The following is a 14419-nucleotide window of genomic DNA, read 5'->3' on the forward strand; positions in this document are numbered from 1 at the left end:
TGAATATGTTGATATGACCTTTATCAAGTAAATAATTTGATATTCGGGAAATTTCGAATACCAAATGGTACTAATGTCTCATACCAAACCCAAACCCAAATCCGAATACCATACCAAATACCAAATAACCAAAATTTCGGTTCGGTTCGAAAATTCAGTATTTTATGCCCAGCCCTACTTTTAAGTAAAAAAAAAAAGTAGGGGAGACCTATTTTGATTTTTGACTTATTTTAAGACATTTTTTACCTTGTCAAAACATTTTCTAACTTATTTTAAATTATTTTTGACTTATTTTTTTTTTTATATATATTTGCCAAACACTTTCAGAAGTAAAAAATAAACTTAAAAGTAGGTTTGACCAACTTTTAAGTCAATCCAAACACCCTCAAATTTATATCCTATATATATCATATAGTTTTCGACGAAGAGTGTTCAATTGACCATCCTATGTTACATGTGGCTATAAGACTACACCAATGGATGGGGCGAGGGTGGGATTGTTCTAGATCGAATCGAAATCAATAACTGAGCCAATTTTTTTTTGTTGATTTATTGATAATGGAACTTAGGATTCAATTTCATACTTTTAATTCTGACTATCTCAAACTTTTGGTTGTTCTACAACATGCTAGTGTTTGTTTTTGAGTAAGATGAAATCTGTCAACTCATATGCATGGTTCATTTGTTTTTCTCATCTTATTTCTAAGTGTTTTTTAATGATTTTTTTGCGTGTTAAATGGTTAAACCAATAACTGAACTAATAACAATCAATAACTGATAAATCGATAACTGATAAATCAGTAACTTAATGGTTCTATAACGATTTAACATATCTACAAATCAATAACCATTAAATCAAACCAATAAACTTTAAAATCGAACCAAATTGATCAATATACATGGTAATTGAGGGTAGATGGTGGAAAGAGTGTTTAATTTCAAAAAGCTTATTTTCCTATTAAAAAAATATTTTTTCATAAGTTTTAATCTTAATCAATAAACATTGATAAAATATGTTTTCCATATACAACACACCAAAAGAAAAGAAGAATAAAACAGCAGTAATAATAATAAAAAATATTGTGTGAAAATTTATTCACAGTTTCTTCAAGTTTTTGGCAAAGAGAAAACGGAAGTCAATTGGAAAAGGATATCTTCTCTGCTAAGTTTCCATTTTTCTTCTGATTGTTCGAAGCCATGCTCAATAAATTCTGGTAATATTTCTTTGATAATCGCCGATTTTCTGTTTCGTTTGTATGATTCCATTGTTAAATCCTGAGTTTATCGCGTTTAATTGTTGAAATTAGGGTTCGTTTTACTGTAATTCATCTGTTGAGATCTTCTCTTTTGTTTGTCGGATGATATATTGCTTAGTTTGTTGAAATTCGTTTGTTTCGCATCAGTTCTAGGAAGTTTTCTTTTTGGTGATTTGGATGTCAGTTTATGGTAGTGTGGAATTTTAGGAACATCTAATTTTGGAGAAGTTTTAGAAGTATAAGTTATAGAGTATTTATGTGGTATTAGTCCTGGGAGGTGACAGGTACACTGTGGAATTAGTCGAGATGTGCGAAAGCTGGTCCAGACATCACAGTCATAAGAAAAAGAAGAGAATCTTAAGTATTTGAATAAGATGTTCCCAAATAGAGAGTAGTTTGGGATTGAAGCAGCGATGATGTTGTTATTGTTATGAAGTAGGAGAAATTCATAATGTTAGACTTAGGTGATAGCAAATTTTTTACTTTGTTAGATAGGAGGCTTGGGATCATTAGCTACTGTATAATTGGAGGAACTACAATTCTCTCGTTTGTCTTCAACTAATGGACTTCTAATAAGATGATCTTATTGGTGTCTTGTACCGTACTATGGTAAGTTCAGGTGTTAAAGGGGGTTGGGGTAGATCTAAAATTACATCGGAGCGAGTTGTATTGATAGACCTCAAATGTTTGGTATCAATGCAGATTTAGCTAAAGATAGGGCATAATGAAGGAAAAAAATTCATATAGGTTATTATTGTTTATACATTTAATTATTTTTTACTTTTAGTTTTACTAGTATGATGATGATAACTTAAATAAAGAAGTGGAGATTCATATAGCCCCCAACTTGTTTGGGATTGAGGCGTAGTTGTTGTTTGTACTGTACTTTTACTAGGCAGATCTAGTCAATGTTTTTGAGTTATGCGGGTCATGTCAGGTCTCAGGGGGGATGAAATATGCTCTATGCAGCAGGCATGATTTGTACTCTTCTAGGGACAGCAGATTATGTCAGAAGGAAATTCCTACTTGCATTTTCTGGAATATCTGGTAGGAAAAGAATGATAGATGTTTTAATAGGAGGAGAGAGAGTATCTTACAATCTTATGTCATTGCATGCTAAATCTAGACATTTAACGACTCTACACTTCACAGTGTAGGAAGAACCATTGTATCTGATATGAACTCTATGCTAGATCTTTTGTACTCCTTCAAGACATAGAAGGAAAGCATCTCTTTTTGTATTCCTTTTTGGTACCTTCTTAATACTATTAGATGAAATGTTTACCTTTATCATTAAGAAAAAAGGTTTGGTGTCTTCTATTCATTTTCCTATAAGCATTCAGAAATCAGAAAACTCTATGCATGTTATTTGTATGGTTTATTACCATAAGACTTGGTAGCTTGTATTGGCTTGCTTACTGACATGGTATGCTCTAATGGACAACTAGGATGCATAAGATTAGCTTATGTAAATTAGTATTTTTAACATATATACCTTTTTTAAAATTCCCGCAGGGGTGCGCAGCAACCTCAGCAACGTCCACAGGAGGGTAATAATGAATCATGTTATCCACCATCTATAGGAAGCTCCCAGTCTCCTGGGTCTTCCCGCCCCGGAACTCCTAGTCCAAGCTCTTCAGGCAATTTTGGTGTCCAAAGACCAACAGATAGGGCAAGCTCAGTGTCACGTGTTTCCCCTGCAGAGGCTGCAGGCATTATTACTGCTATAAAAGATAAGAGGTGGGTGTTGGCGGATGTATATTATCCCCCCCTCCCCCCCCCCCTTTTTTTATTTTTTATTCTTATAAAATCTACAAGATTTTTTCCCATTGTATCTGCATTTTTTTTAAAACTGAGCAAACTTTTGATACTCATGAAATTTTATTTTGACCAAGTCTGTAGAGCGGTTTCAGACCTGCTAACTTGTAGAATCATATAGCTCTCTGATCCCAATAGATAATTTGCTGAACTCCTGATAATCCTTAAAGCTGTAATGATACCATTGTGCACTTGGAGTAGTATAGTTAGTTCTCTTCATAACAGAATTTTGGCTTGTGTTCTTAGGAGTTTCATGAAATGCAAATTTTAGTGATGAACGGGAGCACTTATAATAAAATCTGCTGCTGGTACAAGTTTTATTATTTGATAGCAGAGCCCTTCAGTGTTGCGGTTAAAAACTACTAAGTACATTATGGAAATTGATGCTAATAGGGTGTCTTTTCTAGAAATAATTGGAGTAGCTTTCCAGATATCTTTCTTGATGAACTAAGAAGATTTCATTAGAAGGCAGTAGCTTTGCAGATATTCTGTTTTTAAGAAAACAATTTGGAAACCCAACAAGAAAGAATACATAGTTGGTCCTCAGGTTTCTTAATAGGCGAGAAACACCTGTCTGTGCATCTTGGTAAATATATAATTTTACTCTGATTGTTTTCTGGAACAAGAGCTATTGTTTTTTGGGTTAATAGAAAAGTCGGAGAACAAAGCAAAGCATATTCTTGTTTTCGACCCAAAAACTGCATGTCCATAAACTCACATGAATTAAATAGTTCTCCCAAAATTATGTCCAAACACTCACTTGAAAATGAAACAAATGAAATGTAAAACAGTTACCTAGATCAAGTGCCGTCTAAGTTTGTGGTATAAGTTGTCCTCAGGTTTGCTCCGTATGTTGAGAAGCATCTCTGTATGCATCTTGCTAAGCATATATAGTTTCTTTTGTGCCTTTAGTTTCTGTGGAAGATCTTGGTTGATCTTTCTATGGCACTCGTTAAGTTACCAGCAGTGCATATTTTGACAATGAGATGAGATAAACTGTAAGAGATCTGGTAATAAAATAATTAAGGGAAGTGCTAATCCTCTTTCTTCATTCTGCTTCACTTTTAGTGTCTGATTATCGATCTGCTTTCTTGTTAAAATTTTCAGCCTTGAGGAGCTAAGGGACCTTCTACGTCACCAGGATGGATATCATAACTTATTACTTTCACTTGAGCCTGTCAAAACTCAGAATAAAGTAAGGTTGATTTTTTCTGGTTTACCATTATTTGTTTGCATGTTCTGCATGTTGAACTGATCAGTTCTTATTTGTACTCCAATGTATCCATGTACCTGGTTGAATGAACAAATTGTTTGAGGCAGCAAGGATTCAAGTTATTTATGGGACAAGTATTCTGGAAATGGTTGAATTTAGTTGTTCTACATTTGTGTGTGTGGGTTTTTCTCCATGAATGGCAAGGATTTTAAGTTACGATAAAAGAATGCATTGAAGCTGTTCCAGTGTTTCACCATCTTGTTGAGAGTTACTGTGGTAGTTTCATCTAATGTGCTTTATTGGGTTTTCTCTATCTTTCACTCATGCAATTTAAGTATCTTAAGATTCTTGCAGATTTGGACAGTCAATGAATGTTTCTTGTTCTTTCTTTGGGGGTTTTTCTCCATGAATGGCAAGGATTTTAAGTTACAATAAAAGAATGCATTGAAGCTGTTCCAGTGTTTCACCATCTTGTTGAGAGTTACTGTAGTAGTTTCATCTAGTGTGCTTTATTGGGTTTTCTCTAATCTTTCACTCATGCAATTTAAGTATCTTAAGATTCTTGCAGATTTGGACAGTCAATGAATGTTTCTTGTTCTTTCTTCCATTCCCTCCCTTTCCTTTTTTTGCCCAAAATGATCCTCTTGTACTTCTTATCTTCATGTTTGCTTAATTTATGTGAGACAGCATTGTTTTCTATTAAATTCATCTTACTATAGGACTATAGGTAGCCTCTCTTCTCACTTGATTAGTGCTGATTATATTTGACGGTTTTCCCATTAAATTACCTAATCAGGTTAGAGATGACCTTCGGAATGAAACTCTGCAACTTGCTAGTAAGTCTGGATACTTCTTTGTAACTAGAGGTTTTTATTCATTAAGCAGATAGATTCTGAATCCACTCTCTTTGCAGGGGAGAATTTAGAAAAAGAACCGCGGATAATGGAGCTTAGGAATCAGGTCAGATATTACTTCTTCTTACTTCCTCTGTGTGTTACTTTCAATTTTTATGAGAACTTTGACCTTTTAGCATCAAATTATTCATTGGGAAAGGTCTTATTTATTGATCTTATGTTGCTGATTACAGTGCAGAATCATCCGCACCACTGAATTGGCTGCTGCTCAAGAAAAGCTGCATGAATTGGAAAGGAGAAAAGAAGAGCTATTAAAATTCTACTCTCCTGCATCACTCCTCCATCGACTACAAGGTAAAAAAATGAAAGTACATAATACTTTTTTTTTGGTTGGGGGGTGGGGGATGACAAGACAGCTCGAACGAAATATATAATTATATATCAGTAGAACAAAAATTAGATCTTTGGTTTTGGGGGGTTCTTAATGCTGCAATTTCAACAGAGTTGAGGGCCTATCAGAAGTTCAATCTCGTCTTATTTGGACTTCAAGTAAGGAAACTTTTCAAATATGTTTCATCATAAAAAAGAAACCTTTTCAAATATGGAAATAGTAAGGATCTGATGCATTGGGGAGCTTTCTTGACTCAACAGGTGGTGCTGCATTGTTAGTTCTAAAGTTGTGTAGTTTTCTGTTCCATCAAATTGATTAGATGATTTCTGCTAAGCTCCAGGAACCGTCAACTGTATTAGTGCTTGTGCATTCACAGGTGTCATATATTTGCATGGCAAAAATCTATCGACTTGCCTTTGTATATATCACGATGCCTTTTTACTTGCTACTGGAAACAGTTTCTCATAGTCCTCCTATCATTTAATCCTCACAGTATAGACATGACTTCAGCCGCTAGAAATTTAGGTAACTCTACTCCATAGCGTTTGCTCTCTAGCACTTTTATAGTGTCTTTCTTGAATGGTGTTACCTTGTTCTACTTTGACTAGCATAGGTTTATTTATAAGTTTCATATGATATGAAGCTATCAGACATGCAAAGAAAGAACTATAAGAATCTGATTTTTTCTCTTTATACAGATGCCATGAGAAAAACAGACGAGGAATCTGAAAATCTAGACAAACAGCTTCTCGAGGGGGAAATCGATCTTGCAACATTTGTGCAGAAGTACAAGAAGCTACGACAAAGTTACCACAAACGCGCACTTACACACCTTGCTGCAAAGACATCTATAACTGGCTGAATGTTTTGCTTAATATGATGTGTGTGAATATTATATAGCTGAGTCTTCCTTTGCTTCTAAAAGCGTGTGTACCATAATATTGCTTCAGATATAATTTTGTGACAAATTTATGCCAAGTTTGGCCTCTACTGGGTAGCATGCTTGATATAAGAGGACTAAGTTAAGTACTGTTTTATAAGAAAATTCAGTTATATTTACTGTGGTAGAGAAGTCAGAAAATGGTCTGCTTTAAGAATGCCTGTTTTTTTCGTTTTCTGATGACGGTTTGTTGGCTTGGCTTATTGAGAAATCGATTTAATGTCATGCACGTGTCATGTTCTTAAAGATTTTAGTTTTTATTTTTTATTTATTTTCTATCTAGTGTTCGGTAGCCGACTATTTTGAATGCGTGTTGTATAGGGTCCCATTTGAAAGAAAATATTTTTTGCCAAGAATTTTTTCATATTTAAGGCTCAAACCCAAACGTCCAAAGAATTAGTTCTTGCTAGACATGACTTTGAAAGACAAAAATGAAAAATTAACTCATTTAAAGAGCCTGTTTTTTTCATTTTCTGATGACGGTTTGTTGGCTTGGCTTATTGAGAAATCAATTTAATGTCATGCACGTGTCATGTTCTTAAAGATTTTAGTTTTTATTTTTTATTTATTTTCTATCTAGTGTTCGGTAGTCGACTATTTTGAATGCGTGTTGTATAGGGTCCCATTTGAAAGAAAATATTTCTTGCCAAGAATTTTTTCATATTTAAGGCTCAAACCCAAACGTTCAAAGAATTAGTTCTTCCTAGACATGACTTTGAAAGACAAAAATGAAAAATTAACTCATTTAAAGAGCCTGTTTTTTTCGTTTTCTGATGATGGTTTGTTGGCTTGGCTTATTGAGAAATCAATTTAATGTCATGCACGTGTCATGTTCTTAAAGATTTTAGTTTTTATTTTTTATTTATTTTCTATCTAGTGTTCGGTAGCCGACTATTTTGAATGCGTGTTGTATAGGGTCCCATTTGAAAGAAAATATTTCTTGCCAAGAATTTTTTCATATTTAAGGCTCAAACCCAAACGTTCAAAGAATTAGTTCTTGCTAGACATGACTTTGAAAGACAAAAATGAAAAATTAACTCATTTAAAGAGCAAATTATGTCATTAAATAAAAATGTTTGAACAAACCAAACCATTCTATTAATTGAATGTGCGCAAATAGACATATATATATATATATATATATATATATATATAAAGTTGAATAAGTAGACACATGTATGTATGTGACAATTCACATCTTAGTGTCTACGTAAGCCCAAAGTTGGAGGACGTTGATATCGAATGAAGCTAAATTAAAGAACATGTTTATATAGTATTTTTTAAAATTATTATTATTAATTTTTTATTATTTTCTTGTACGACTAGATGATAATGTGGATAAAAGATTTCTATAACATATGAATGTCTGAAATTCCACTTTACATATTTGCTTCTCCTTCACCATCACCATGCCATTTTCGGTCACCATTTCTTCCTTCTCTCTTCTCACTAACCCCACCACCCACCCCCACCACCGGACCACCGTTCTCCGCCCAAAAAACCCACTTCAAAATCGTTCACAACTCACCATTAAATCCTCCATTGACAACAAGAAACCACCTTCAACTAAGCCCACTTCATGGGTCAGTCCAGATTGGCTTACTAAACTTACCAGGTCACTTACTTTAGGCCAAAATGATGATTCTAACATACCCATTGCGAGTGCTGAGCTTGATGATGTTTCTGAACTTTTGGGTGGTGCTCTTTTTCTTCCATTGTTTAGATGGATGAATTTGTATGGACCTATTTATCGTCTTGCTGCTGGACCGAGGAATTTTGTTATTGTTAGTGATCCTGCTATTGCTAAGCATGTTTTGAAGAATTATGGGAAGTATGGTAAAGGGCTTGTTGCTGAGGTTTCTGAGTTTTTGTTTGGTTCTGGTTTTGCCATTGCAGAAGGTCCTCTTTGGACGGTAAGTTTTGTGTATCACTTCATAGTTATTCGTAAATTTTGTTTTTACCTATTTTTTTTTTATTAATTGTGGAACTTGATTTACTCCCTCCGTTCCAATTTATGTGATAACGTTTGACTTGGCACGAAGTTTTGAGGAAAAGGAAGACTTTTGAAATTTATGGTCTAAAACGGTCTAAATCGGGACGGGGAGTAGTTCCTTATGAAATAGGCCCACATATAGCAGAGTGGATGTAGATGATTCATGTAGCCGATTCCAAGTAGTTTGAAATTGCAGTATAGATGTTGAATTATGCAGTTTCACATGCCTTTTTGTAGATATTGCTTTAACGCGACTTGGTGTTAAAGGATAATGCAGTGTTAAATGTATTTGTATCGGAATGAAATGGTCCAAGAAGAGGGAAACAGATACATAAGATTCATATAGCTGACCTCCAATTAGTTTGGAATTGAGGTGTAGGTGTTGTTGAACTATACAACTTCATTTTTATTGGTATAGCAATGAAATGAGTCCAAATAGAATGAAATTGATATAGAACACAGACCTAACAAGTCTGAATTGGCGCATAGCAGTTGATATCGTTAAATTATGCAGCATGACACCTTGTGGTTTAAAGAGAGAGTTTGAAAGTTCCATTTTAGTTGATGCCAAGCAATTGAGGGTCCTTTAGTAGATTATTAAAATAAAAGGTAAACTTTGATGGAGTTTTAGTTTGGTAATTAGGGTCAATACTTTTGTATCTTCTATATAAACTGGAATTTGGATTCAATCTGGTGAATACTAATATGAAATCTAGATGTCCCCAAGATTCTCATCTTTTCTGTCTACTTTGGATTGTTGTAATTTGTTAGTTTAGTGTGTGGTATATACTTTATACAGAGCATAAAAGGGAAGCACACTCTCGACTCTAGTCTAGTGAAAACTAATGTGATGTCAAGCTCAAGGTGACCTCATGTTTGGTAATAAACTAATGAAAAGTGGAATTCCCGTGAACTATGGTTTATTATTGATGATGTAACTGATGATTTATTTATTAGTAGGTTATAATTGATGGAAAGTACAGTACCCTAGTATAACATTATTATGGTCACCAATGTGTTGTTTTGAGCTTAAAGACCTAATTTGATATAGGCAAGGCGAAGGGCTGTGGTTCCATCTCTTCACAAGAAGTACTTGTCAGTAATAGTTGAGCGGGTCTTTTGCAGATGTGCTGAGAGAATGGTGGAGAAACTTTTACCTGATGCAATTTCTGGCTCTGCAGTGAATATGGAGGCAAAGTTTTCTCAACTAACACTTGATGTTATTGGTCTTGCACTCTTCAATTACAATTTTGATTCCCTTACTACTGACAGTCCAGTTATTGATGCAGTATACACTGCATTAAAAGAAGCAGAGCTCCGTTCAACTGATTTGTTGCCATATTGGCAGGCAGGTCCTTCCTATACTTGAATGGTTTTTGCTGAGCTTAATCTGTCTGATAATTTGACTGAAATCATCCATATTTTTTGTAGATCAAAGTTTTATGTAAATTCATCCCACGACAAATAAAGGCTGAAAATGCAGTTTCATTAATCAGACGAACAGTTGAAGAACTCATTGCAAAGTGCAGAGAGATTGTAGAATCTGAGGGTGAGAGGATTAATGAAGATGAGTACGTGAATGATAGAGATCCAAGCATCCTTCGATTTTTGCTTGCTAGCCGTGAGGAGGTTGGCCAAGATTTTAACTCACTTGATACTTAACTGATTGAACTTCCTTTCTGTGTATGGATTACAGAACTTCTTCGAAATTGAACTTCTTTTAGGTAAATAGCATCATATATGGTATGTTAATGTGAATTACAGTTAGTACCACTGTTTTAAGTTCTCATGCAATCATAGTCATAGTCATATCTCCCAAGGGTGTGCCTAGTGGTCACTAAAGTGGGTGAAAATGAAAATCATAGGAGATCAGGGTTCAAATCTCAACCAAGACAAAAAAAAATGCTAGGTGATTTCTTCTTCAAGACAAAATACTGCATATTTAGCTTAATATGCATTCTCAGTACATGTTAACTTTCTGAATTTCAGGTTTCAAGTGTACAACTTCGAGATGATCTTCTATCAATGCTAGTTGCTGGGCATGAAACCACAGGTTCAGTTTTGACTTGGACGGCATACCTGCTGAGTAAGGTATCTTTGATTGACCTTCATCTTGAATCCTTAGTTCTCTCTTAAGTTATCATTCTATATTTTTCCAACTTGAATGACAAACAATAAATTGTGCGGGAGAGAAGTGCAAAGTTGCTTTTTTTCTTAGTATTTGGTGCATATTTTAGTTGTATTTTCCATCTTAAATTCAGCCTTTAGAAATTTTTACATTTAAAATATTGCACATGGCTTTTTTGGAGGTAAACACTCACTGCAGCAAGTATACTTAGAAATAACCCTGCTCTTCTGTGTGTTTATGTCAAAGTCATGGATTTAGCATTTGATTCTAAAATGTGGTTCTTCAATGGGTGAGAAATTATTCATGCAAGGCAATCCCTTTAGCTTGGTTGTCAACCATATCTTTGGACATTGTTGTTCATTCATGTAAGTTGAAAAAGATTTCTTTTAACCTCTTCCCTTCTTTTGGCTTGTCAGAGGGACATCTATTTGAAGTCAACTTAATTTTTGTGGCCTATGGGTTCTACCTCTTATCTCTATGACATTTACGCTAACTTAAATTCCTCCCCATCCACAAGAAAGTACATGATGACTTGAAGAAAATATGACTTAGCCTGTGACATATGATGACTTATCTAAAAAGAGAGAAAAAGAACTTGTGAAATATGGTACTCGGCAACTAAAAGAAATGCCAGTTAAAGAGCTTTTTCTTACCCAAGGACAATACTGCTTGGAAAACTTACTAAGAATTGTTCTATCCGTATGTTCTTAGCAAAAACGCATTGCATGATGTCACTTATGGTAACACTTGTTAGTCATGTTTCATCTCTTTCAACCATTTTTGTGCGATTTAGGAATTCTTAACAGGTTTCATTGCCCTTTGACAAATCCAGTTGCTTCATTCTAGTTTTCCTCTTGGATATGTTTTGGTCTTTCTTTAGAAAGAAATGGCGATCCTGTGAGCATCTGTTTTTCTGATATAATTCATTATCTTGTATTCAATAAAACACGGTGCATGACGGAAACTATGCAGACTATAGAAAACCTGTACTTCCCTCATATTTTATGTTCTTAATGCAGGATCCTTCCTCTTTGGAAAAAGCACATGAGGAAGTAGATAGAGTTTTGGGAGGACGCTCTCCGACCTATGAAGACATGAAGAATCTCAAGTTCTTAACGCGGTGCATAACTGAGTCACTCAGACTCTATCCGCATCCACCTGTCAGTCAGTCAATTTTTGGATGACTTTATAGTTATGCATTATCTTCTGACGACCTGATTTTTAGAGAACTGGTTTTATTAGGTCCTAATAAGAAGAGCTCAAGTAGCTGATGTCCTCCCCGGGAATTACAAAGTCAATGCTGGTCAAGATATAATGATTTCGGTATATAACATTCATCATTCTTCAGAGGTAAAATCTAAGAGCTTTTTCTGATCTTTCACACTTCTTCTTGTTACTGTTGAGATTTTCGGAAATTTAATCCCTTGAAATTGTTCTATTTAATTTTGCATCCACCACTTAATGACTTGCTTAATACTTTAACTCTTGCTCAGTAAGATCTGTTAAGTCACCAGTACAGAAAATAATTTGTCTTTGCTGTCTTTTTTTCCAGGTATGGGATAGAGCTGAAGAATTTGATCCTGAAAGATTCGACTTGGAAGGTCCCGTCCCAAATGAAACGAATACTGACTTTAGGTACTCATTTCAGCCATTAGTTTTTCTCCGTTCATAGACAGCTTGTCTGAGTAGAAGATTATCATTCATATGTTTACTTGTTGCAGATTCATTCCGTTTAGTGGAGGGCCACGAAAATGCGTTGGTGATCAATTTGCCTTGTTGGAAGCTACAGTTTCTCTCGCGATATTTGTACAGAACTTCTCATTCGAGTTGATTCCAGATCAAACTATTAGCATGACTACTGGAGCAACCATTCATACGACAAACGTAAGATTCTCACCTCGAGAGCTAGCTATTTTCTTGTTCTAACATGAGTAACAAGTTCTCCCCATATAAACCGTTTACGTCATTTTCGATGCAGGGTTTATACATGAAAGTGAAGCAAAGGGAAAAAGTATCTGTTTTGGCTGCTGCACTGTAAATTTTGTCACAGGAGAAAAGTTATCTTGATTCTTTGAACATTATGTACATCTTTGGTAGACTATGAGAATCATCATTATTGCATAATGTTCTATTTTTTCTCTGGCATTATTGCCTTTTTTTTTCTTTCTATATATTAGAACATATCGCCGAGCATCTTTCAAAAACAATCTCTCTACATCTACAAGGTATAGGGGTAAAGCTGCATACACATCAAACCTCCTCCCCCAAGATCGTACCTGTGAGAATACATTAAATATTTTGTTGTATAGCAGAATATGCCTTTAGAGTTGTTGGAGATGTATGGATTGTTTTCGGTTTGAAGTTTGAACTCTAAGAAAATAAGACTTTGTTTGGTAGAGTGTATAAAAATAATGTTCAATAGTGTATTAGTTATGCTTGCATTAATTATGCATAGATTATTTCTTATGCATTGATTGGTTTAGTATACTATAAAAATAGTATGTATTGTATACAATATTTATTTACAAAAATATCATCCACAATTATGGTGAAAAAAATGTTAAAAATGCCTTTGAGGAATAATTGGGTCTTTAGTCATGCTAATATATGTAGTAAATCCCTTTGCATTATTAATACATACAAACCCGTGATATTGGTAGTACACTTCTTGATACACAATAGAGTTCATAACATGAAAAAGTGTCCAAAACAAGGTACTACCAATACGTAGAGCTAATGTATGCATTATTTTTGTTAATTCATTTTACCAAAAGACCCCTAAGTTTATTTTTTTAAAATGAGAAAAATGACTTTTCGAATTGGCGTGGAGAAAAATATTTCTTGAGTGACATAAATTACGAAATTTCTGATTAAGAATGGAGTTAGACTGATTTGACATCAATTATAATATAGGAGAACTTTTGACCAATTTACCTTTGGTTAGAAAACTGAGTCATCGATCTTTCATCAAAAAGAGGATTACGCAATCAAATTAATGCTACAACAAACTTTAATTAATCTACACTGCTTTTGTCACCTAAAAGTAGCATTAATATTTTTCAGAAAAAAAAATAAGTAGAGAACAAAATTACTACTAATATTTAGCCCACCTTGGAAGACTATATGTCACAATATTTAAAAATTACAGCATAAACCATTTCAATATTATTATGACTGAAGTTCAATTGATCGATAATATATACTCTATTAATCAAACATGTAGCATAGTAGGGGGAAAATGAAAAAAGTTGAACTTTCCTCCCAAAAAAATAATACTTTTCCCTCGTGTGATACATTTCAAATATCGAGATTCAAACAAGTCTATCATTTGACTGTAATTTTTTTACATATCTTTTAAATGTTTTGAGTTGTCAATTATTGTGATTATAGTACTTTTTACATAGTTTACAAATATATAAATTTCATTTCAAAAAAATTGAAGATTTCATGTGCAAATTACTGATCAAATTTAAACTGTTTGACTCTCGAAAAACGTCAAATTTCACATAAATTGAGATAAAGAAAGTAGTACCGAGTAGTACGTATAAATTATACTGCACAACTTCTTAACTTGGGTATGTTTATAATTAGAGTTTTGCAATTTGCATACATGTTAATTAATAGCATATACTATATTACGTTAAAATAATTTTTACACTATCAAGTTTCTAAGAAAATTAATTCCAATAAATGTTATATCTAAGTAAAATTAGTCAGTAACTTGAAAAAAAATACAATAAGTTAAAACTCAGTTTATATATATATATATATGATGAATTAAAATTCAAGTAATTATTAGAGTATACTTATTAAATAGTAGTTAGGA

At 33.8% G+C, this 14419-nt stretch overlaps 2 protein-coding genes across 2 annotated transcripts; both read left to right on the forward strand.

Moving 5' to 3' along the window:
• Nucleotides 1-1067: 1067 nt before the first annotated feature.
• LOC125806881 (vacuolar protein-sorting-associated protein 37 homolog 1-like) lies at nt 1068-6666 on the forward strand. The gene is made up of 7 exons (XM_049486638.1): nt 1068-1214; nt 2772-2996; nt 4182-4269; nt 5084-5123; nt 5201-5247; nt 5375-5495; nt 6231-6666. Exons 1-7 carry the CDS (start codon nt 1198-1200, stop codon nt 6392-6394), a joined length of 702 nt encoding a protein of 233 aa, XP_049342595.1. The 5' UTR covers nt 1068-1197; the 3' UTR covers nt 6395-6666.
• Nucleotides 6667-7830: 1164 nt separating this feature from the next.
• On the forward strand, nt 7831-12715 carry LOC125806799 (carotene epsilon-monooxygenase, chloroplastic). The gene is made up of 9 exons (XM_049486551.1): nt 7831-8385; nt 9517-9813; nt 9897-10094; nt 10455-10556; nt 11613-11753; nt 11836-11943; nt 12146-12228; nt 12315-12477; nt 12572-12715. The coding sequence occupies exons 1-9, from the start codon at nt 7882-7884 to the stop codon at nt 12629-12631; spliced, it is 1656 nt and encodes a 551-aa protein (XP_049342508.1). The 5' UTR covers nt 7831-7881; the 3' UTR covers nt 12632-12715.
• Nucleotides 12716-14419: the final 1704 nt, after the last annotated feature.

This window comes from Solanum verrucosum, unplaced genomic scaffold (assembly GCF_900185275.1).
Source record: "Solanum verrucosum unplaced genomic scaffold, falcon-dt-bn FXZP01000196.1, whole genome shotgun sequence".
Taxonomy (NCBI): domain Eukaryota; kingdom Viridiplantae; phylum Streptophyta; class Magnoliopsida; order Solanales; family Solanaceae; genus Solanum; species Solanum verrucosum.